The sequence below is a fragment of the Falco punctatus genome, assembly GCF_963210335.1.
Source record: "Falco punctatus genome assembly, chromosome: 6".
In the NCBI taxonomy this organism is placed as follows: domain Eukaryota; kingdom Metazoa; phylum Chordata; class Aves; order Falconiformes; family Falconidae; genus Falco; species Falco punctatus.
The window spans coordinates 25,345,327-25,369,360 of NC_137585.1; the positions used below are offsets into that span (position 1 = coordinate 25,345,327).

A 24,034-nucleotide genomic window follows, 5' to 3' on the forward strand; every position below is an offset into this window, starting at 1 on the left:
GCGTTGTCCCGGGGCCGGCGGGGGCTGCTCGCCAGCCCCGGGCTCTGAGGAAGCCCGGCCTTGGCCCCGCGGCTGCGCCCCGGCCCGACGGCCTTAGCGACCTCCTGGCCCCGGCTCCGTGGGGCAGGGCCCCGGCGCAACTCCGCTCCCGTCAGGTCCGAGGGCAGAAAGCGGGAAGATGCGGGGGAAAAAAGGTTTTACTCAGGAGGGAAACACATAGCTAGTAATAAAACATAGCAATACAGAGGAGGTTTGTGTAATATACAGTCAGTAGCATAGCAATAAATGCAAATATAGCATTCCTAACTGTTAACGCTGAACTTTGTATGTCAATACTTCACAAACAATAGTGGGCTGAAGAAGAGTACTCCATCTTAAAAAGGGCTACAAAACTGCAAACAGACTCGATTACCAGTAGGAATTCATCATACACCAGTTCACGCTACAACTTCAGGGGAGGGGACATACTTTTTTTTTGGTTAAATAAGGTAAGGCCACATTTTTGCCCATGTTTTGTTGATGTCCCGAGTTGGAAGGTGTTTCAAACCAGCAAGGACAAATCTGGGAGAAGCTGCCACAGACAACGGGCAGCATTCCAACTGGACATGCGCATCCATGTTTTCTGGAACCAGCCACGACAGTTTTGCATTACTCAGCTATCATGTCACTCAGGCTTTGTGTGCTGAGGTAGGAATTCATTGTCCCATGTAACATTTGGAAAAACGCAAGAAGAGACATGTAGATTGAAGTTCAGCTCCGAAGTCTTAGACTCAAAAGATTTGGAAGCACCTTGTCAAACACTGGGTAAACTTACTACATTCATGAAAAATAAGGGAAGGTAACAAAAAAGAGAGTTCCTAAGACTACCACAGTATCTAACAAGCCAAAGTTTTGAGTCAGAATCAGCCTGGAACTTTTTATTTTGATCTCCTCTGTAACTGTAAAGTTATTTTACAAACTTGATTCTCCCAATTGTTACTCTACTACAAATTCACAATCCCCAATGCACCCAGAAGCTGGTGCCCGTTCCTCAGGCTCTCAGCACTCTTCCTAAACCACCGGTGCTCGGCTCTTAGGACTAGCTCCCTGCTTCCAGACCTCCCAAGGGGTTTTGTGCCACCGGAGTTAAGCACCCAGCCCTGACACCCAGAGTTACTGTGTCTCCAGTCAGTCTCTTCCCACCGTGGTTCTCATCACCCACCTTTTTCACGTACCTCCAAACACTGCTTTTGCTTCCTGCTCTGAACATCTGCTCTAGCCCTTACGGCAGAAGTGAGCACGACGTGAGCATTCTCCTACCCACTGTACATTTATAAGGTTTCTTGGCTGCATGGATTTTCAAATGCATTTTAAGTGTTGAGCTTTTCCGGAAGCTTTTCCCACACTCGCTGCACTCATAGGGCTTGGCTCCTGCATGGATCCTCAGGTGGGCACCGAGGGCTGAGCTGTGCCTGAACGTTTTTCCGCACTCCTCACACTTGTAGGGTCTCTCCCCACGGTGGATCCTCAGGTGCACGTTGAGAGCCGAGCTCCGCCGGAAGCTGTCCCCGCACTCCACGCAGATGTAGGGCCGTTCCTCGGCATGCGTGGTCTGGTGCTTGGCCAGAGTGGAGCGGTCGCTGCACCTCCGGCCACACTCAGTGCACTGGTAGGGGTTGGGCAGGAGGCCACCATGGTACATGGGCAAGACCTTCCCCCCGTGGATCCGGCGATGAGTGGTGAGCGCCGAGCTCTGGCTAAAGCCCTTCCCACACACAGGGCACTTGTAGGGCTTCTCGCCTGTGTGCGTTCGCATGTGGGTCACCAGCGAGGAGCTCTGCCGGAAGGTTTTCCCGCACTCAGTACACTCGTATGGTTTCTCTCCTGTGTGGATTCTCTGATGTCGAATGATGGCTGAGCTGTCCCGGAAACGCTTCCCACACTCCTGGCACTTGTGGGGCTTCTCTCCAGTGTGGACTCTCCGGTGTATGATCAGGGAAGAGCGGTCACTGAAGCTTTTCTCACACCGGGGGCAATTAAAGGGTTTCTCACCCTTGTGGCTTCGCTGGTGGACGATGAGATGCGAGTTCTGGCTGAAGCTCTTCCCGCATTCGTTGCACTGGTAGTGTCTCTCTCCTGTGTGAGTACGCTGGTGCCTGATCACATTGGACCTCTGGCTGAAGGTCTTCTCGCATTCATTGCACTGGTAGGGCTTCTCGCCGGTGTGGATCCGCTGGTGTTTGATCAAGTCTGAGTTGCGGGTGAAACTCTTCCCACATTCGGAGCAGCTGAAGGGTTTCTCTGCCAGGTGGATCCTCTGGTGCTGGCTCAGGTATGAGCTCCGGCTGAAGCTCTTCCCACACTCAGGACACTCGTAGGTTTTCTCTCCCACCTGCTGAGTCCAAATGGCACCATTCCTACACAGGGGTGGTGGCTTGTCCCCAGCAAGGATAACCTTGCTGATGTGGGCTCTGCCACTGTCCTCACACTCCCAAACTTCCATCCCACAGGGAGTTAGCATTCCTTGTCTCTTTCCAAAAGATGTCTCCACCTCACTTTCTGTCTCCAGCTCCTGCTTGTGGTCCTGTCTTTGGTCGGTGTCCTGGAGGTTATCTCCTTTGAGCTTTTTGGAGGAGAACAGATGCAGTTCAGCTCTCACAGGACTTTCCAGAGGAAGCTCGCCCTTCTGTGTGTCACCCATGGTCCTGTCACCTACTGGAACAAACAGAGGAACTAGCAATGAATAACCTGCTCTTCTCTGAGGGAGAAGTCCAAACAGGGCAACTGCAGAGACCTGCTGCACATCAGCCACCCATTGGCTAACAGCAAAGGAGCCAGCCCCTCAGTATGTTCTCTGGGCAGAGTGAGGGCATGGAGACTGAGGAGCGCGGGAAGGTAGTGTGATCCGAGGATGGGCAGCCACTGTGGCACAGATTGCAAAGAGGGTCCCCTATCATAAAGTTACAGCCCTAAAGGACAAAACTTGTCACTTGCTTGTCCTCAAAGTTCCTACGTCTAGCGAGGTTAGAGGAGCACCACCACTGCTCTCCTCAACAACCCCCCTGTAGCTGCTTCTTTTCCTATTGCCTGTGAATTGCCGCTCTTCTTGCAGCGTTCCCATGCTTGATCAAGGAAGGAAGCAGCCAACACCACAGGAACATCCACCCCTGCCCAGTAGACTATTTTCTTTCTTCTTTACAGTCGTAGCCTTTCCCTTAAAAAGAAAGCCCTACATATTCTGCAGCAAATTGTATCTAGGTTTTGTCTACAGAACAGACAGGCGAGTGTAAAGATAAATTATTTTATTAGTCAAGAATGGGAATGAATATTTGGACTGAAACATTTAGAGGATCCTGATTTTTTGTTAGTTATACTCATGGAGAAGACACCTTGGAAATGGCTGCTGGAGTATGAGGTTAGCCAGTTAGCTAGATGGCACCACTTACAGAGTTAACATCATCCTCTTACGTGTAGGAGGTCAGAATATGAGGTAAATGCAGCAGGATAAATCCTTCAGGTTTTGATTCAGGTGATCTGCAGATTTTGGAAGACACAACTGCACTGGTTATACCAATTGGCAAAGTTGTGTTTACAACACTCAGGGCTAAAAAACATTTGTAGTACAAATAAAGGTATAGCACTGGCCCAAGGCATGCACCTCAAGGCAGTGAACTGACCAGTAAAACATTCAAAATGTTGTCAGTGTGAAAGGAAGAAAAAGCCACACTGTGGTTAGTTATGCTGCTAACTTTCTGAGTATAATCTTTGCTGAAAAATACTCAGGATTTAATTTCATTTTGGATAGGGTCTTTTTGAAAGGGTATTAGGTACCCCAGAAGTGTGTTTCATCTTTATCATATCCTATCTATGCATCTTCTCGAAAGCAGAATCTATCTAGTACAGGAGCAGAAGAGGCAGGGTGAGTATGGAGCGTGCAGCACAGTACACACCAAATTTTCAGCATTCAGCTCTTCCCTTCCCTTCCCAGACATGCTCTATTCAATTTCCTACCTTGTGAGCAATCTCTCTACTGTCCTGGTGTTTAGCTGCTTCTGGCCACAAAGCTGTTTCTCTTCACTTCATCCAGGAGCTTAAAGCCAAGTCAGGGACTGCAGATCCTGATCAGAGGAAAGAAAACAGATGTAATAAATACCCGTCATAGTAGTGGTGCTGTAGAGTGAGATTACAGGAGACTAAGTATTTAGGAGACAAAAGCAACCTTGACCAGAGGAAAATCATACCCAGAAAGATGAGTAAGGGTCACTACTGTCTGTTCTGCCACGCACACCGTGACACCACTGTTTGGGTCCCATAACCAGCTCACGTAGCAAAGATGGGGTCAACTACACATGCTGTGGAGAGCTGCCTGCCAGTTTGCTGCCTACTCACAAGTGTCTGGATGTTCCTCCTGCTGTGCTTCCAGACCAAAAATGTCTCCTATTAAGTTTTGTATAAGAAATATATTGATTCCTCAAACCATTTTCTCTCCATCGCCTTTCTTCCTAGTGAACTAAATGAGAACATAATGTAGTTAATGCAGTTCTGTTCTGCAGCCGGAGGAAAAATGCCACCTTCACAACTGGACTGTTTTCTGCGTCTGTCTAAAGTTCCATTTATTGCCTTTACTGAAGGCGTATTTTGCTTGGTTGGTCTCAGTGGCTCAGCTAAGCACGCACAGGTCTGGGCAAAAGAAAAGGTTTTGCTCTGCTCACACATTACTGACAGAAGCAGTCCAAAGGCAGAATTTCCAGTCCTGTGCTCCAGAAAACTGACAATTTGGCTGCCTCATTCCAAATGGAGTTTACAGGGCTGGTAGTGAGCAGAAAAAACCCAGTCACACACAGCTGTTTATGCAGGAACACCAAGATGATTTATTCTGGCCAGTTTTGACCGCCAACATGCAACCCCACCTCTCAAGGATCGCTTTTTCAAGCAGAAGTACACCGTGCAGGAGGGCAGTTTGAGGGATAGGAAATTAGGTCACCCATTTTTAGCTTTAGCACTACGTTTGTGCAGTGGTGTTTGTACAGAGGCTTTTTAAGATTCTGAGGGCTCAGTGATGTCCTAGAAATGTACAGGTTACACAAAGAAAACGCTTAAAACCTACACATGTGAATGCCAGCTCTGCAATGGCGTTGCACCATTTTGGTCATGTGGATTCCCACCATGCCACTAGGAACGAATGTAAAATTATTCATGACTGGGTGTTCATAAGAAAAAGAAATGTAAACCAGCATCTTTTCCTTTCAAAGTAAGAAACAAACTGAACTGGCTGCTCAGTGGTGTACCAGAGGAGAGTACTGCAATAGACGTCAGTTGCCAGACCCTCCCAAAGACAGAGGGAAGATTTCCCTGGCTGCATAACACCACCATGATAAAAGAAAGCTCCTGATAAAATGGAAAACTGACATTCTGTTGGCTCTGCCTCAGCCTGGAGTCCTGTCCTTGCTGCTCCCCACTGCCTCCTCCACAGTGGATTTGGTGGGCATCATCCCTTGGGGAGAGGGTGTTTCCACTCCTCCCAGCAGCAGGCTGCAGCTGCAGGTGCTGATCCCAAGTAAGAGGCAGGGAAGCCTGAGGTCTCTCTCCCCAGACAACACTCCTACAAGATAACATTTAATAATCTTTATATAATTTAATAAAAGATAACACCTACAAGGCAGTACCACTTTGTAGGTGAGCCTGACCCTGCTGAACCATCCTTCTAATTTTAGGGGAAACGTGTCCTTCTGGTTCAGTCCCGTCCTGCTGTTGTTTGAGAGCCACTGTAAGCACGTGGTCAACATGCACCCTGAAATGGTAGGTGAGCACCTACAGAAGGCAGAAGATGGATGCAGGAGATGACTGATGTTGCATAGAGCCAGGCAAGTTGTGGGATACAACAGAAAAGCGTGTTGTGCAACAGGTAGTAAAGATCTGTCCCTAAACAAGATGTGAAACCTGGACCACCACCGAGCACCAGACAGGGACAAGGTGCCAGCCTGCAGAGCAGCCACGTTTGGACAAAGGCAAGTCCCCAGGCAGTGTCCTGGCTGACGAGGTAACCCAGTCCTTGTGAGGCCGACTGAGGAACGAGAGAGGTGACCAGCAGCACAGGGAGGTGACGGGCTGTGCTGAGCTCCTGTGAAGACGGACAGATAGAGGCCGAGGGGCTGCCCCATGAAGGATGAAGGACGTGGCTGGCCGGGGGTGGACGAGCCACCACTAAGACCACCGCAAGCCTTGAGGAGGCAGGAGAGACATGGAGAACAGAAAGCTGCAGTGGATGTCACCCTGGGGAAACCGAACTCGGAGAAATCTGAGTTTGGGCCCAGCGGCACTGAGGAGGGCAGACCCCGCCGGGGACGGCCTGTGCCCGAGCTCAGCCTCAGGCAGGCGGCCACCGCTGCCTCCCCCAGCACGGACCCAGGGGCGGCGCTCGGGCAGGAGGGGAGGCACAGCTGGCACTGAGGGGCTGTGACACCACAGCAACGCCACCGCCACCGCCCGCTGCCTGGAAACCTGATGCGGCAGTGCGAGGACGGCGGCCCGAGCAGCGGAGGTGACACCTCCAGCAGGGCAGGGACCCCAGGCTGTTACAGGCACCGCGCGCGGCATGATGTGGGCGAACTGGGCCTGTCTGGTTCTGTCTGGTGAGTAGGAAATGCCTTTCCGTCAGGCCAGGCCGCGAGGAAGGGCAGCCGACCTGGCTGCTCTTTACCCCTCCCCATCGCCCCTCAGCTTTGGCAATTTGGACACAAGGGGAAGAGACAGGAGCACCCTCGAACACCTCAGGTGGAAAGATCTGGGATGTTTAAAATTTTGCCAGTCTTCACCCATTGGAGCTGGTATTTTATTCATTGAGGAGGGCCAGAGAGTGACCCAGGAGCCAGGGAGGAGGGCTCGAGCTGACCAGACATGAGCACAAAGGCAGAGATTAGACTTGACCTGCAAAGCCAGAAGGGAGGAGCTGGCCAGGTGATACAACTGGGGTGGCAGGAGAAAAGGATCTGAGAGAGGACCTTGAGTAAAGGCAAACAGAAAGGGATATACCTGAAAGCAATGGATAGAAAGGCCAGGCTGCTCCGGCCACATCCTATCAGGAGGCCATGGAGGGGTCTCACATCTCACAGTCTCCTCGTTCCCTGCTTTCTGCAAACCCCCCACCCCCAGTCACCTGGCAAAGCGGTGTGCTGTCCTCTCCTACTGCCTCACTGCGACAGCCCCTGGTGTCCTCTTGGGAAGAAAGTTACATGCTTTTGTTTAACCCTGCTGCATCTACAGACAGATAGGTCTTCATAAAATGGCATAGATGTTAACCAGATATAGGCCACGAGGAAGTTTTTGTTTTCTTTTCTTTTTTTTTTTTTTTTTTTTTTAAAAAAAAAAGATATTACAGGTTAAGAGACTTTTACAGAAGTTGCAAAGTCAAACTTGGAGCATGCCTGAATCACAGTCACTTTGGAACATTAGATTTGTTCCCCTCATGTATGGACATAGTAACCCAGCGCTTTAATTACCTGGCTTCACTGTTTTCACATGGGTTTTATCTTCTTTAGTCCCTGGATGGACACCACCTTTCTAATGAGCAGCTTATTCAGTACGTTATGTCACCCTTACTGTTCAGTGTTTGACTCCAATTTATTTACCTGAACTCTGCTATAGACAGAATGGCTCATTTCCTCATGAACTTTTTATATACTCTATGTTTTAGAGCTTCACAGCTATTAATAGGCTTATAGGGATTTTGCAAATGGCAAAATGAGGTCAGTGAGGGATTAAAGTCAAAAACATCCACTACTTGTAGAATCTCAGTTTGAGATATCTCAGCCCTGGCTTCTCAGAGTACATACGCTAATGCAGCACTTACTTGCCATTCAAAATACACCATATGCAGATTCCAAAACTGCAAGAGAGCTCAGCCTTCCTATAAATGGCAACCCACAAGGTAAAGGAAAATGCCATTAATAATATGTTACGAAACCTGGTACTTGTTTAGCATCCTACAGGAGCCTCTGTTGTGTAGCCAAAAATAAAACCTACTTGTTGGAAGAGTATCCACAAAACTATCCTTGCCCTTCCAGTGTCTTCCTGATTCATTCTTCCATACACCTTCCAAGCTGTGGGAAATGAGGCAGGTGTCCTGAAAATAGTAAGTGCCTAACCTAGGAAACTGATTCCTTGCCAGAGCAGGTCCAGTCTCTACACTTAAAGAGCTGCCAAGTCTTTAGGAAAGAAGAGTAGGTTGCTGTTTATTTAAAAAATGTATAAAAAGCGTATGCAAGAGGAGGTGAAATTATGATTGCACATGAAGCTTTTCTTTGGGCACAACTAACCTCCAAAGGTTTGATTTCACAAGCTTTCATAATGTACAGGAAAGAACTGACTTGAAGTTTTGCATAATGGTTCAGTGAATGCTTGGACCATTGTAAGGGCACGCTCCATTAACTCAGGGGGTCTGGACCCACTTACCCAGAGGAACAGAACCTGCAGAGGCTAAAATCTTGAAAGGAAAGAGTATCCTTGATCCAGCCCCGACAGCAGAGGTACATTTGCAGTTTCAGCCATGACTGCCAAGACATTTCTCCCAGTTCAAGATTTTAATCTCCAGAGCTTTGGTGAAGGGCTCTCAGCCATGTATTGTCCCCAAAATACCACACCCTTTCAACATGGGTAGAGCAGGTTTTCCCCAGCTCTAGACCCCCTGTCTTGAGCCTGTTACTGCATTTTCCCTGTGCTGGATCCTGCACCCTGAGAAAGCAACAGAGATCTAGGTTCAGCCCTCCAGCTCTTCTGAATGTGCCATGGTTAGCGTTTCCTTCTCTCTCTGACTCTTTGCATTTTATTTTTCAGCAGTGCTCATGGGTTGGGGCTGCACAGCTGGCCCTTGGGGTGCAAAGGCGCAGCAGCCAGGAACACCACTCTCTGACCAAGAGTACCGTGAGTTCTTTAGGTCTCTCCGGACTGCCCACCACGCCAGCACTGCCTGCCTCCTTCGTGCACTGTACGGCTGCCAGAACCCCCTGGTCCAGAGACTGGACAAGTACGAAAACCACGGAGTCATCCCTGAGGGTAAAGCCATCATGACTCCCAAGGGCAAGCAAGATGGATGGTGGTCCTGCATGGCCAGCACTGGACCTGATCACTGGGTGGGGGTGGTTCTCAGAAGCTGGTGGGGGAGAGGGGTGGGTAGGAGTCCTGCAGTGAGGAGAAGACACCTCTGCTCATGAGCATCCTCTCTCACACTTGATTGCATCCACATATGTCCCTAGGACCAGCCTCCTCTCACACTTTGGGTCATGGAGATGACCAAGAAGCAGTGGAGTTTCTCACCAAGGTTCAGGGAGGCACCCAAATGGCATGGGGGTTTTCATGGAGCAATGTCATTCGACAGTGAGGTTATTGCTGAGGGCTAGTGGGACCCCAACACTATAGTTTATCACCAAGTTTGTGTCTTTATTTGCCTCTTTCTAGGACCCATATGCTCTGAACTGCCAAGAATTTCTGCCTTCCCCAACTTCTGCACCTTTTCTTTTTATCGCTGTACTAGAAAAAGATATTTCATTAAGGTGAGTTATTCAGCTATTTCCTGAGGACCATGGTGTGCTCTGGGCAAGTAATGGGCAAAGGGAGAGTCCTGAAAATGAGGAAGTGGGAAAAGAGTAGGCTGAAAGACAGAGAGGATAGAAGAGAGCCATGGGCAGCCTGCCTTCTGGGGGCAATCACCAAGCTGACTATCTTAGACTGGTGGGCTTACACTGATGGCACCTGCACCCACATGCCAAAAGGAGACTTTGCAGAAGGTATTCTTCAAGAAAATGAACCTTTGAGGATCACCTCAGCCCATATCTCCAGCTCTTATTCCCAAAAAAGTTGAGACAATCTAGGTTACTACAGGAGAATGGGTGATTCATGCAGGCTAGAAGAAAAGGAAAGTAAAGAGAAAGACAACTGAGAGTCACAGGGGATGACTTACGACTTATGGGAGACTTGACAAGGAAAGAAGGTTTCTTTCCTTTCTTGAGCTCATCTTTGGTAGAGAGTGGGAAAGATGGGATTACATAGTGAGTGCTAACCCCACAGAACAGGATGGGGGTGCCTGTTCCTGAAGCCCACCGACTCTACAGAGGTGTGTTTTCTCCTCCACAGAGGATTGCATGCCCAGGAGAGAGCAAAGCCAAGCTGGACAGCACACAAACCTTCAATGACATGACCACAAGCAATGATGCAGGGTTGTCCAGCATCTTCAGAAACCAGCCCCTTTTCCCCACATTTCCCACAACCACCCAGCCAGGCCGCTCCAGCCCTAACACAGGAGTAGCTGTGATCTCCACCTCCTTACCTAAGGGCACGCCACAATCAAGTAGCATGCAACTAAATCATTCTGACCCACATGCCACGGAGGTGACAGCCAGTGGCCATCAGCAAGGAGAGCTGTCCACCAGTGACATCCAAGATGTCCTCCTGAGGCTACAAGATACCCATGTGCAGAGTTCACTGCAAACACTTCAGCAGTTGTTGACCATGGGGAAGGCAGCACGGGATGAAGAGTTGCAGGCTGCTGCTCTGAAGCTGCTGATGGCCCTGAACAATGCAAATGTGTCTCAGTGGACAACCAGTGCTGACACAGGGAACAGAAAGAAGTGAGCAGCAAAGGAGGATCAACCGTTGTGGCTCTTCTACATGGTGTTAAGTAAGATACACTTTCAGAGGGCATATATGGGAAGATGGAAACAAGAGAAGGAGTCCTCCTTCCTAGGCCTGAGGCACTGTCAAAGTCGACAGTGCTTCCCCATGCCAACAGTATGGGAAACAAGGGGAAAACCCATCTACCCATCTTTTCCAAGTGCATGGGGAAACCTAAGCACCTGAAATAACATTGCTCAGGATTCAATAAGAAAGATGTTATCTGCTTGGAAATAACTGCATTGAAGAGATATTGCCCTCTCCCATAAAACTGTTCACTCACTGTTGTTCACTTTGGGAAATGGCTATTCTTGAACAAGGCAAAATGGAAAAATAATCCATTTTTCCTGCTTGTGGTTGTGTCACCATGACTAGCTCTCTGTCCTCGGCAGAGAGATGGGTTTGTTGTGTCATTCAATGAATGTCATGGGAGATCGCTGGCCTTTCTTAATCAAATAGAAGTGTTTCTGCTCAGAAGCATTAAGGGAAGAATATTCTTTGGGAATATATGTGTAAATATATATACGTATATACACAAGGCATGCTTTCTAAATGCAGGAAGGCCTTACCCTGCAAGGGAACTGCTAGTCTAGCATTCTCCTTGTGTTAGTGTTTGCACATGGTTGTCATCTACTTCTGAAATGATGCTATGAAACACACAGGATAAACATTCACATTAGGAACCTCCTCTTGTGTCTCTCAGAAAATGAGAGAGTCTGATTTATGGGAACTTTGGCTGAAGTGCTGTTCCTTTTATAAACACTGGCTATATCTGTAAGTAAAACAGTGCAAAGCTACCTGGAGGCAGCACTTGCTGCTAAAAGCAGAGTGGGAACTCTTCAGGAACCAGCTCCCGTTTTCTAAATCTCCACTCTGAATTAATTAGAGCTACCTCAGACCTGCTCTAAACTGCAGTGGTCAGTTTTGGCTTTCAGGAGACCACCGTTTAAAGTGAGAATCCCCTATCCACCTTTCCTCCCGCAAGCCTCCTCTGAATCTCTTCTGCCCAGGGCTGTGAGGAGACAGGGGCAAAGGCAGCTCTCCTCAAGGATGCACAACACCAAGCACATCCCCGTGGAGACAGTTGGGGACGCCTGTTCTTTTTATGCTGCCTAAGTGACACAAACACATGTGAGCGAAATACAGGCTCTGTCTCTATCCATTGATGGAAATCCTTAGAAGAGCTACTTGGAAGGCTATCTCAAAGTCTTCCATTTGTCTTGGGAAGCATAACCTTTCCCAAGGCTGAAGGCAGGTAACACAGGGGAAACGTGCAAGCCCTGGAGCAAGAGTGCTTGCTTGCTTTCCTGTAGGACTGCCCCGGGCATAGACCTTGCCGGGTGGGATCCCTAACAAGCCGCAGGCTGCCCCGGCCTCACCCTGCCACACCAGCGCGTTCCCTTCTCCCCCAGAAAGCTCCCCAAGCGGCCAGATGCCGCCTGAGGCACCGGGGCCCCCGTCCCCTCTCGCCGCCGGGCAGTGACAGCTCCCGCGGCGCGGCACGGCCGGGGCACTGCGGCCAGCAGCCCTCCCTGCCAGCCCCGCCGCGGGCCGGTACACACGGGGTGGCGGCTCCGGGCTCAGCGAGCCGAACGCAAGAGCTTTGCTGAGCAGATGGCTGCGGCCAGGCCCTCCACGACGCCACGGCCCGTGCCGCGCTCCGGCTGCCCTCCCACCGGGACGGCGGGGCTGCAGGCCGCCGGGAGTCGCTCGCCCCCGCACGGACGGACCGGACCGGACCGCTCCCCGCCGCCGGAGCGCGGGCCCCGCCACCTGGCCGGCCCCGACCGAGCGCCGCAGCCCGCGGGGTGCCCGCCCCGCCCCGCTCCCCCGGGCGCCCCGACAGTCCCACCGCGGCGGCCGCCCCGGGAGAGCCCCGCGCTCCCGGCCCGTTACTTGGCGGGGCTCCGCTCGCCTGGCCCGGCCCCCTCCGCCCCCGCCCCGGCGCCGCCCCGCTTTTGTTGCGGCGGGCGCGGAGGAGCTGCCTTCCCCCGGCGGACTTACCGGGGCCCGGGCCATGTGTGCGGCGGCGGTGGGCCGAAGCCGAGGCGGGGCGGCGGGGCCGAGCGGCGGCGCTGCGGGGCCGCTGATGCGAGGGGCGGTGCGGTGCGGTGCGCTCCGCTCGCTGGTGTTAACCCCTGTCTGCGCCGGCCGCGGCCCCGCCGCCTCCGCCGGGCCGGGGGTCTCCGGGCGGCGCTGCCCCGTGCTGTGCAGGGCCGCCCCCGGAGGGAGGCTTCCTCTCGCCACCATGCGAGAGGCGGCGGGGGAACGGAGACCCGCCCCAGGCGGCTAGGGGGGCTGCAGGGCCCGGGCGGGACCGCCGGGTTGCCGCCACCCTCCGGTGCCCGGGGCTCCCGCCGGGAGGAGCAGGCAAGGCCGGCGGAGGGAGGCGGCGGGGCGCGCGTTTGCATCCTGCTGGGGCCGAGGGGCTCTCGGGGGCGAGGGCGTTGCCGGCTCCCGTGCTGGACGCGCTCGGGTCCCCCCTGAGCCGGCAGCCAACAACACGACCCAGAGCGCGGGGAACCACGCACCCGAGCTGGCAGTGCTCCTCGCCCGCGTTCCCCAGCACTGGCTGCGTGTTGCCGCGCCTGCGGTCTCCCTGGCAGGTAGGGAAGCACCAATGCTAAAGCCTAGAGCTGCTTTCTTGGTGACGGGGTGGTATTTTCTCCCCTGGGGGCACTTTCCTTCAGGTGAGGAGGCTTCACTCTGCTACTGTGCCTAAGGTTTTTCTGAGGTGCTGGTCGCCGCACCACCTTTTGCTGTTTGGATACAACACAGCACATCCCAGGGCGTACAGGCATACAGCTTATGCCACAGCAAAGGATCCATCCACCCCAGACAAAGTGTACCTGTTACTGTACATCCTGCAAGTGCTGCTGATGCACAGGCATTTAGCCAGCTGTTTTTTCCTCTGCGGAATGCAGGAGTAGCTGTTGCCTTTGAATGAGATACAGCAGTAAGGAAGGGGATGAGGTATGAGGCAATGAGTTTCTAGTAATTACCATAACATTTTCTACAGGCTTCTGAGAGGAATGGCGGGAAAGTATTTACCAGGCCCTCCAGGCATACAGCTGAAGAAAAAGTTTATAATTTTTCAGGGGGTGACTTCTCAGTGGCTCATGGGTAGCTTGCCAACTTGCGCAGAAGCCTCCTGATCTTGGGACATAGAAAAGCATTAATCACACAAGCAGAGAACATCAACAGCATGCCACATAGGTAATTTCAAGAAAATTAACTTTATGATTCAAGAACTCGGTAAATACTGGGCCATTTCTTGATTTCTAATTGCCCTCAGCAACACTGAAGACTATTCTTGTCTCCACCTTAAGACGACCCCAACTGCCTTCCCTTCCTACCCATGGATAGCAGCTTTTCCAAAGGCAGAGAGCGCAGAGGTATTCCTAGATACCAAGTCTCGCCTGAGCAATGCAGTTGCAGACTCCAAAGGTGTTAGACACGGAGCTTGAGCAAATCTAGACTTTGCACAAAGGGAAGGACTTTGCACAGATCACACGTTCTTTCTTGTGAGCCCTGCCCCAGCTCCCTCCGCCTTTCTTTTGAAGAAGACTCTCCTTTGTAGCATAGGCAAGTAAAAATAATACCACTGGTAGCAGAAACCAAACCAGTTGTGCAAAGAGTCCAGCTACCAGAACATAGGTCCAAACAGTGAGAGGTAAAGAAGGGCAGGGGAAGCATTTCTGATGGGCGGGCAGGGCAAGATCTCCTCTGCCTTTAATTGTTGAGAGTGCTGTGAAAGGCCACGCGCAGCTCAGCTCTGACAGGAAACTTTAAGGGGAAAAAAATCTGTTTCAACAACAGTTTGTATCAAAAGCAAATTATGAAAGGGTTAAGTTGTGATTTAATACTTTGTGCTAATTGGTATTCCACAGTAAGAGCACTGGTATTATCAGAGTTTGCCACATGATTTATGAACCCAAGTGCAGTTATCACCGGTGGCCTCTGTTGCAATGTGCCACCCTGTCTACATTTTTGCCTTTCACTGGCATGTTGTTGTCTGGCTCCTGAAAACATACATCAGTCAGTGTCCTGTACCTGACTGGCTTGTGGCTTAAGTAGAATTAGCAGCTGAATTTTCCATAGTAGTACCAGAGCACTGGCTAAATAGCCTTGACTAGTTTAAACACCACTCAGAAAACCTCCATTTTTGAACTCAAAATAAGGACCTAATGGTCCTACCTCTTACAGTTCATCTGTTGCCCCAGTGTGCCCTATAAACCTGGTTTCATACTACATCAGTTGCACAATTCTTTTGGCAGCTGTATCTTCAGCAGCCCAGTGTAGCGTGTCGCTTCCACAGACATTACCCACATGATGTGAACGACACTGCATGCATACACGAAAGCAGAAATTGTGAAAATATGAGTCATCCCACTCACTAGCCCCATGAAACCACATCTCTTTCCCCACAGATGACGCTGCATAAAAATGAATGTTAAGGCCCACCAAACTCACTGCATAACAAAGAAATTTTGCCACCTGTTTGGGTGGAGGATGAGTCCACATCTTTTCAACACAATTTCCAGCAGCAGTCCCACTGGGGGCGCGTACCACAGGTCCCAGCAGAGTGCAGCCCAACAAAGCAGGTTTCATGACATCTTTATCAATCTGCTGCTGCTCCCATCCCCTGCACAGGTAACAGGAGATTTTCTTCACTGGGGATTCAAAAGCAGCTACTGCCGTGCTTTCTCTGCGTGCCATTTATGGAACATTAAGCTTATGTAGGGGTTTAATTATCTCTGCTTTCTCTAACTCCTTCCTCTGCACTGAGACACCTGTGACCAAGAAAAGTAGAGTTCACCATCAGACGACAGAAAATGGCTTTTCTGAGCCACATTACCTCTCATTCCCACTACTTTTATCACAAATCAAGTCTTAAAATATTTTCCCTGAAACTGAGGGCAAGGGCTGTTAATTCCAGATAAAAGTGTATCACACATCAGCCTTCACTGATTTTCTGTCTGCCTGAAGGTTAATAACAACAGCAACTGTATTACGATACATAGTAATGAAAAAAAAAGGAAACATTACAAATTCCAATTTAAATGTAAAGGAAACTGGAATCGATGAAAAAGGTTAACAAGCCTTGCTTTGCTTTGCTTCATGACTGTACAAAAATGTCAGTCTGCTCAGACTGTATTTCACGGGCTCGTCATGCAAGTCCTCACCTTCATTTTCCTTTTTTTTTTTAATCTCAGCGGTAATAGGATCACTGTTTTCTAGTTTCCCTGATGGTTATGAACTTTGGCAGTCCTACCCATCTTAAGAGCATATTCCTTCAGTTAAGGACTCAAGTCTTTAAAAAAATCTTCTTTGTTAATTAAGAGCTGAAAAAGCCCAGCCCACTATATACTAGAAAGGAATACCTTAAATAACTCTGAAAACTCAAACATGAAACCAGAATCAACAATTCCTGATTCAGTGAGTCCAATTTAATTTTCTTTTATTGCCAGTATTCTGAAACAACTGTTTTAAGTTTTTCAAAGCAGACTAAAGTTTAGTCAGTTATTCCAGCTCCCTCTGAAATGAACAGTTTTGTGGCTGGAAATCTTAATTACTTGTTTGCCTATTAGGCACAGCCTTTCAAAACAAACAAGATCTGACTTTGTAATTATAGGTATGTTACCTGAGATATTTTCAGAAAACCAAGAGATACGTGGAAGAAATAACCAGAAACTAGTTTCTTTGCAGGTAACTTTCAAAGAAAACGAAGCATTAAACCACTGAAATATGCAGTAAAAAAGTCTCCCAAAAACCTTACTGTGCTACCAGAACAATGTTTGAGGACTGGTAGAAAGTCAGGTTTATTTTTCCATAGCCTTAAAATAAACAGGCTCATTTTTCCTGACTTCCATCTGTGTAGCTGAGGACTCTCATTACATTCACAAGTAATAGAAAAGTAAATGTCTCATAGACAAGTCAGAGATTTATGTTCTGTCCCTGGGTGACCACGGATCCCTGATTACAGAGGTGTCTGCAGCCAACTAGGCAGCAATTCCTCCCACATGCGTGGCTCTGAAGTCATACAGGTGAGAGAAAATGGTGCTGAAAGGCAACCTGTCAACACAAAAGCAGTAAACCCAAAGAGCTGTGATTTATATTCACGTGTAACTGTAACATGCAAAATGATTTTTGCCTTCTTTAATTTGAAGATAAGGATGAAAAGGTGTGAGGACAAGTCTCAGATGCAAAGATACACCTAGTCAAGCATGTTGTCTCTAGCAAGTAGTCAGTAAGCTGTTTGTGGGAGGAATACGACACACATGGGTACATGCTGCAAGTCTCCTAGAATTGTTGCAGAAGAGTTTTAAGTGCAAGAGGACAGTAGGGAAGAGGGGGAAAAAAATTCTTTCTTTTGGAGTATTCACATCAGTAAGTGCAGCTGTTCCGGAAAAGCTTACAAACAACTGACAAGCAGGCAGGGCAGAGGTTCCTGAGGTCCCATGTGGAGGTGCAATGGGTACCTTCAGCGTTGCAGTGTAACCACTCCAAAGATAAGGAAGAGAAGCCACAGGACAGAACGGGCAGTTGAACACACCACTAGAGTTGCATATCTAACACAGCAAACCCCCCATTTATCCCCATTTTGTTCATCTCTCATGGAGTTAATCTCTCAGCACTACCAAACAAAGGTACCCTTTGAGTGTATTTCCTTGAAATACAGTCTGGTACAAATGGACATAGTTTCTTCTCTCTGTAGAGGTTCTCCAAAGTGAAATAAGATCAGAGATGGTGCTGAAGTCTCATCAGGTTCAATACACCCTTGGCACTCAATTTTCTGACCATGAGAATCCCCATCAAATTCCTTCTGCCTCCTCATCCAGAAAGACTCACCCTTTCTCACCTGAACATCACCTCCACATGAGCTGCTATACTGGTACATGAAAACAGGTGCTATAAACAAAGCCACCATTCAGTCACAGCCAAAGATGAGACAAAAAAATCAGACTGAATTTAAATGTATTCTCGGCATTGCGGTAAGCAGGCAGTTCACTAAGACTCTTGTACCCTAACACCTTGCCACAGAATCCAAAACATCGGTCCTTTTATTTTACCAAGATGACACATTTGTGCTGTGCACAACCCAACGCGACACCTATCTGCTCCTTCCAGAGCTTGCCTACCCACCGTGTCTGCTTGCTTCAGCACCCCCAAGCAGCCTTGTCTTTGTAGGAGAGCTCTGGCCATCCTTTGAGCTGTGGGAGTCCTGGAAGTGGGTATGGCCAGGGAAGGAAAGAGGAGCCAGGGGAGGTGAGACAGGTGATGGCCATGGAGGTGGGGTGTGGTTAGAGTTAACTGAAGGATTTGCTAGTAATCACCACCCTCTTCTGGGCAGGGGAGATCAATGTGACACGGGCTTTCCCTACAACAGGCAGCACAAGCAGCAGAGGGTACGCAGTGATCCTGAACAGGTGGCTCCAAAGGTCTGAGGCATTTGCTCACGAGTGCAAGTGAGCTCACAAGCATGGTGAAACTCCAGCTGGAGAAATGGGGCTTAGAGTCAGTCACACATCCACTGGGACAGACACTTGAGAGCTGTTGTCGTCCACCTGGTAGGGCAGGAGCTCTGGTGAGACAGTGCTTGTGCCAGCTGAAGAGCACAGGGCTGTGGCTAGAGATGTGTTAGTGACATTGACAGAAGTGGAAAGATACAGGCTTGCAAACACTTGCAAAGTTGCTTTTGGCTGCCCTTTAAACCCTTGAACCACAGCTTAAAAAAACAAACAGGAAAACCAGACACAAGAGCACTCAGCCATACAAGTTCAAAATGCCATTTCAGTAGTGTTTGTGTTTCTTGGGGGGCAGACCTTAAGACGGGTTTATGGTAGGGAACATTAATACAAATGTATAATACAGTAAGCAAGTGTAAGTACCAGAATGGGCCTCTCTGCCCCAGTTTCTCTCAAGTCTGATCCTCTCAGAGCAGTTCTCACTGATCCTCTTAATAATAGCACATATTACACCTCCCTCTTCCTTTTTCTTTTTTTCCTGCTATGGTTCTTATAAAGAATAAAATAATAAAATAGCATTAGCTGCTCTAACAGCGTGCAGATACGTATTTCAGGAGCTCTTACTGCTCTCTGCTTGATTTCAGCAGTCTCTTAAGATGCTACTTCCCCAGGCTTCATCTCCATATTCTTCTTGTCTCCCCAAAGCCTGTCCTTCAGGCATTCGTACTCTGAAGGAGAAAGAAGTTATCTCCTTGGCAGGCAGAGCTCTCCGAGTCCACAAAGTCTTGTTTTTGTATGCAGGCTGTGTCTCCTTGCACTTTAGTATCCTTGTTCCCCATAAAATAGTATGACTCTTGCATATCTTCAACCATATTTATAAGCACCCAGATTAGTCCTATACTATTAAGTCTGGTTGTCAACCACCTTTTAAAATAAAGGGAGACTGACTATGTTTTAAAGTCAGTCTCTCAAGCTCATCAGCAAAAGAATCTGTTTTAGAGCCAGTAGCTTTTTAAAGAAATCTCAAAGATCTTAAATCTATTTTTCCGTAGACCTTTCAATACAGGATATCTGGGACTAGATGTTACACAGTGGAATCTCCCCTGTCAGCCCTTGAAAATGGTTGAAATTCCTGTTCTTTGAACCATGGCTCATTACTCAGCCCCATTCTGTGGTTCTCTGCCTGGCAAATGCAGATAAGATGGGTGTTAGGAGATGCTCTAATGCTACATTCCCTATAGCACAACCACAGTGAAATGCAAATAATGATCCAACATTGCAATGTAGTCTCTGCCAGAAAAGCAAAGTATAAATATATCTACGCTTACTTCAAACCATGGCTGTAATGTGTCCTAATCTATCAGCATGAGTTCTATTCTTTTCTAGGTTGATATTTTGAAGAAATAGCTCAGTTTTACAATTTTCTTTATCTCTGAGGTTTTATGAAGCTGCTACATGTACACAGCTCATGCTTACCATTTAAATTTTTCTATACCCATATAAACCTGCTGAATTCTCCAAAGAATATCAGATTTCAATGCACTTTGCACTGCTGTTCAGTTACCTCTAAAGACCAGGCCATTCTTCACAGCAAACTCCAGTTTGAATTGGTAATGTGAGCTTGCTGTGTAATTCCCTGACTCCTTTACAGTGACAGCCCTAATGCCTTTTTATAATCTCTCATCTTTTACTGTGCCTCTGCAAATTTATTCCACATTTCTGAGAGCAAGCAATTCCCTCTCCTCATATTTATGTGCATTGTATTTCTGGGTTCCCTTATCTTATATAAGTCATGTTTTCAGACCTAATAGTGGCTCTTTGTTTCCAGCAGCTGTAACAAACTAAATATATAACAAAGAGCATAAGACCAGGGGAAGTATATATATATCTGTGCCTAACTTGCTTAGACCGCTCTCACTGCTCCTCTGAAGGAGGCAATGTCATCTTCTTTACAGCCCTTCTAATCTCTTTGTCCCCAGCACACCCTTCAAAACTCCTTCCTCAGCCCCTCTATATGCATATATATTGAATAAAAACATAATTTTCCCATTTCTGAAAGCTGAGATTCTTGTGCAAAATCACATAATTTTAGACACAAAGGACTGAAGAAAAACGTAAGGTCTCACAAGTAAAAAGAATTCCAAAAGAGAAGCATTGCTTCTCCATCCCACACCACCAGCTGCTTGTAACGCCATCCTTTCTTTCAGTCACATCCCCCTGCAGCACATTACTTCATATAGTGAAAAGCTGGTCCCCTTGGAGACTTACCATAACTCCATGGACTGAAGATGACTGACATGGGAACATGCAGGACAGGGGAGGTGCAGAGGCTGGATCCAGCTGCGAGGCAGATTGTTTTTTTTTTTTTGAGGTGAACAACAGCTATGAGTATCGGTTCATAACTGCACATTCAGATATGCATTGCTTCACTATTATAATGCACATGGCAGTAACCTGTAGCACATTTCTATAAAGCAGCAGCATGAATGCTATGGAGATCACCAGTGTCTGAGAGAAGTTCAGTCCTTGACTTCTGCTGATGGAGAACATGCTTTACTTAAAACCGAAGTCATGGGTTCATAGATCTTAGATACTCTCACGTGTACCACTTACAACACCTAAAGTGCCACAGCACACTGTTACAGGAAGGTCTGTTTAAGAGGCCTGAAAAAACATTGACTTTTGGACTGTTCGTGGTTCCTGCCTCTTAGGTCACCATCTAACGAGCCAGGGTCTAAACTAACACTGAGCCGTACCCACCCCTTGGGGCAGGGAGGCAGTATCTCAAACTCTGCTTTTCCTAAACCTTTGTTGTAAAAAACCCAGTTATTCTATATGGCATCGCAGGTCTGATATATAATTTACCTATGCAACAGTTGACATCAATGTAATTATTTGAAATGTAGACATTATTACAGCTGGGTGCAAGATTAAACTTAATGTCCTGGTTGTTAGGAGGGCTATCTTCAAAGCACTTCCCCTCAGGAATTCTGTGAATATTTAGGTTTGCACACAATATTCTAAATCTGAATTCTTACCAAGCTGAATGGTTGAACTAGCAGTTAGGCTCTTACTCTTAAAATATTTAATTGTCTCACGTATAGCTTGGTGAGACATTAATTATTTCCCTGACTTGGAACTAATTCATAAGTCTAAGGAGTTCACAGGTGTATTTGGTAATACAACCTCTGTAAATTTCCAAGGACAAAGTGGAATGGATCATTTTATTTTCTCATCCACGTGTTAGATATGCCTTATATACAGTATCAAATCTGGGCTGAACAGAGAACTACAAGTAGAAATCCCCAGACCACGTCACTAAGGATGCAAAGTCCACTGTACAGTTGTAAAAACGTAGTAAAAATTTGTACAGTGACTTGGTGTCTGTGATACAGCCATTCCTTGGGAACGTCTCTACAGTCTCCAAACTGATATATTCGGTAAACCCCATCTATGTAATTAAAACCACTGCCGCCACGTATGTTCCAGGTATTGCAAGTATACCGCCAGATTTTGCTTTTCCATGCCAGCATCAAGTACAAAATCCATCTTTTTTCCTTCAGTTTGGTATCTGTGACGTAATTTGCCACACAAGTACTGCTTGCACTCCACTCCCAAAATATGTCCCCAGTGCTGTGTTTCTAGGGTGAACTTTGGTATAAATCCCTCTGATAGTTATTGATCCTGATCCAGAGTTTTTTCCAAGTTATGGGGCACATCTCTAGTCTTTCACAGCAGCTTCTAATCCTAGATCGCAAAAGAGTGACACATGGACCGAAGCAAAAAATACCATTGCAGGAGTGCAATGTTCTGATTCTTGTTTGTATATACCATAGCATTCTCATTTTCTTTTCATGGTTATTCAATGGCCTATGTTAGTGGTTTACTGCCTGCTGGGTAATGGTTCCTTTCTAATAAATTTTAGATTATTTTTCTTCATATTTACTCCTATCTTCCCTTACAGCCCTTTTAAACCCAAATCAGTTTCACTTTTGCCTCAATTAGCCCTCCTGGCTGTGCAAGGATAGATTCTTGACCTTCACTCCTGGAATCCAAATTAGGGTCTGCACTGTATTAATCCTGGTCTTAAACAGAGAAGCGCACACTCATTCAGGTCTTCTGTGATCCTGGCCAAGGCATGCAGTAACCATCCACAATTTAGTTCACAGCTACTATGTCTGTACAGGAATCCCAAACAACGCTGGAGTTCAGCTTTATGTTTCAAGCATCCTAAGCCTGCATCCACCACCAACATGACAAGCACATCCCCAGGTGCTCCTCCAGTGCTAGCAGCGGCTCTATACCCAGTTAGCCGTGCAGTGCCATGCTGTATAGCAATACCTTACTATGCTCAAAACACACTTACACCTACACCCTGTCTTTGCATTGCACTGAAAAAGAGCTACACAGAGCTTTCTGGTGGCTGGCACTTATGCCACAGAAAGAGAGCAGTGGAAGAACAATGTCCTTTACTGCTGCGCGTCCTTAGTTAAGCTCCTGATCCACAGTCATCTCCCATCAGCTTGCTGACCACCCTCTGTGCTCTGCTACAGCAATACGGCAGACTGGATCTCTCCGGGTACACGGGTGCCTTTGCCCTGTGACTGCAGGTGGCAGGACCCACCCTAGTGCCCCTGCATCCCCAAAGTGATACGGGTCACCTGGAGGACAGGTGAAAAAGAATGGGGTCTGAGGAGGGAGGAGAGGATGCGTACATACACTGCAGAATAGAAGAGGGTTTTACTCTGAAAGGAGGGAGCAATATTAAGCCTGCCATGCGGTGACATTGTAGAGCCATGTTCTCTCCTAGGAGATACGTTCTACGAAAGGTCTTGAGTCCAACCCCTCTAGCAGCAACACCTGACGTGAAGACCTCCACACAGAGAGATGAGCAAAGCACGAGCCGTGGGTGAGGAGTCAGCACGGAGATGCGCGTGCCCACAGTGCCGCACATGCCTTCTGCAGGGGGGGTGTGCCTGTGGCTACTGCTGAAGCCCAGGGAAGGGTGGGCTGTTGTAGAGCGATTCCCGCCTGTGTTAGGGTGTCAATCGCTCCCCCGTTCCCTCGCCTCTCTCTGCAGTGCCTGCACCCACCTAGCTGTGAGGGCACTCAGGGCTGTGGAAGGCTGTGTGAGGAGGAGCTGCTCTGCAGCGGTGACAGCTGGGGGACTCTGCGGCACAGTAAAGCACTGCTGAGCACGTGGACCTTGGGAGCCCTCAGGGAGTCACAGCTCACAGAAACCAAAAGGGGAGAGGCTACAAATAGCTTGGGCACGAAGCACCACACAGGAAGTTCCGTCTGAATGTGAGGAAGAACTTCTTTACTTTGGGGGTGACGGAGCACTGGAACAGGCTGCGGGGTCTCCTTCTCTGGAGACATTCAAAACCCACCTGGACGCGACTCTGTGCAGCCTGCTCTGGGTGAGCCTGCTTTAGCAGGGGGTTGGACTAGGTGATCTCCAGAGGTGCCTTCCAACCCTGACCTTTCTGTGAAATACCTGCAGAAGTGAGGGAGTCTGAGGAATTGGAACTGGGGTGGTCTCCTCAAGCAAAGGCTACCACAACAGCTCACAGACCATAATGGTGAGGGAAAGCAGGCCAAGAGACCTGTAGTAAGGAAGTACACCCTGCAGAAGAGCATATGTGGTATCTTCAGAGGAGCTCTGCAGTTCAGTATCATTATTCTTTCTTCTCTTCTGAGTCCATGAGGAGGAGAAGGGACCATAACGCACCCATCTGCAGCAGTACCTCCTGCACATGCAACCATCACTGCATTGCAGAGAAGCTGCTCTGTTATTCACTGCCTGGAGGCACCATGAGAGGAGGGGGCTGTGGGTGCCCCACGCTCCCACAAAGTGGGCAGATTTTTGAGTCAACAATAAAAGTTGAATTTATCCTCCCAAAAATGATAGAAACATTATT

General features: G+C 48.4%; 1 protein-coding gene across 6 annotated transcripts in view; it reads right to left on the bottom strand.

The window, feature by feature from the left end:
- Positions 1–84: 84 nt before the first annotated feature.
- Positions 85–24,034, bottom strand: part of LOC308066357 (uncharacterized protein) — a 60,457-nt gene continuing 36,507 nt past the window's right edge. For 4 of the 6 annotated variants that reach the window (XM_080393536.1, XM_080393537.1, XM_080393535.1 and 1 more), the window contains 3 exons: positions 13,647–20,649; positions 3,991–4,097; positions 85–3,513 (listed from right to left, as the gene is read on the bottom strand). In XM_080393536.1, the coding sequence (XP_080249662.1) occupies positions 1,262–2,680 (1,419 nt within the window). In that variant the 5' untranslated portion in view covers positions 2,681–3,513; positions 3,991–4,097; positions 13,647–20,649 and the 3' untranslated portion in view covers positions 85–1,261. The other 2 variants (XM_080393540.1, XM_080393539.1) reach the window with 2 other exon arrangements.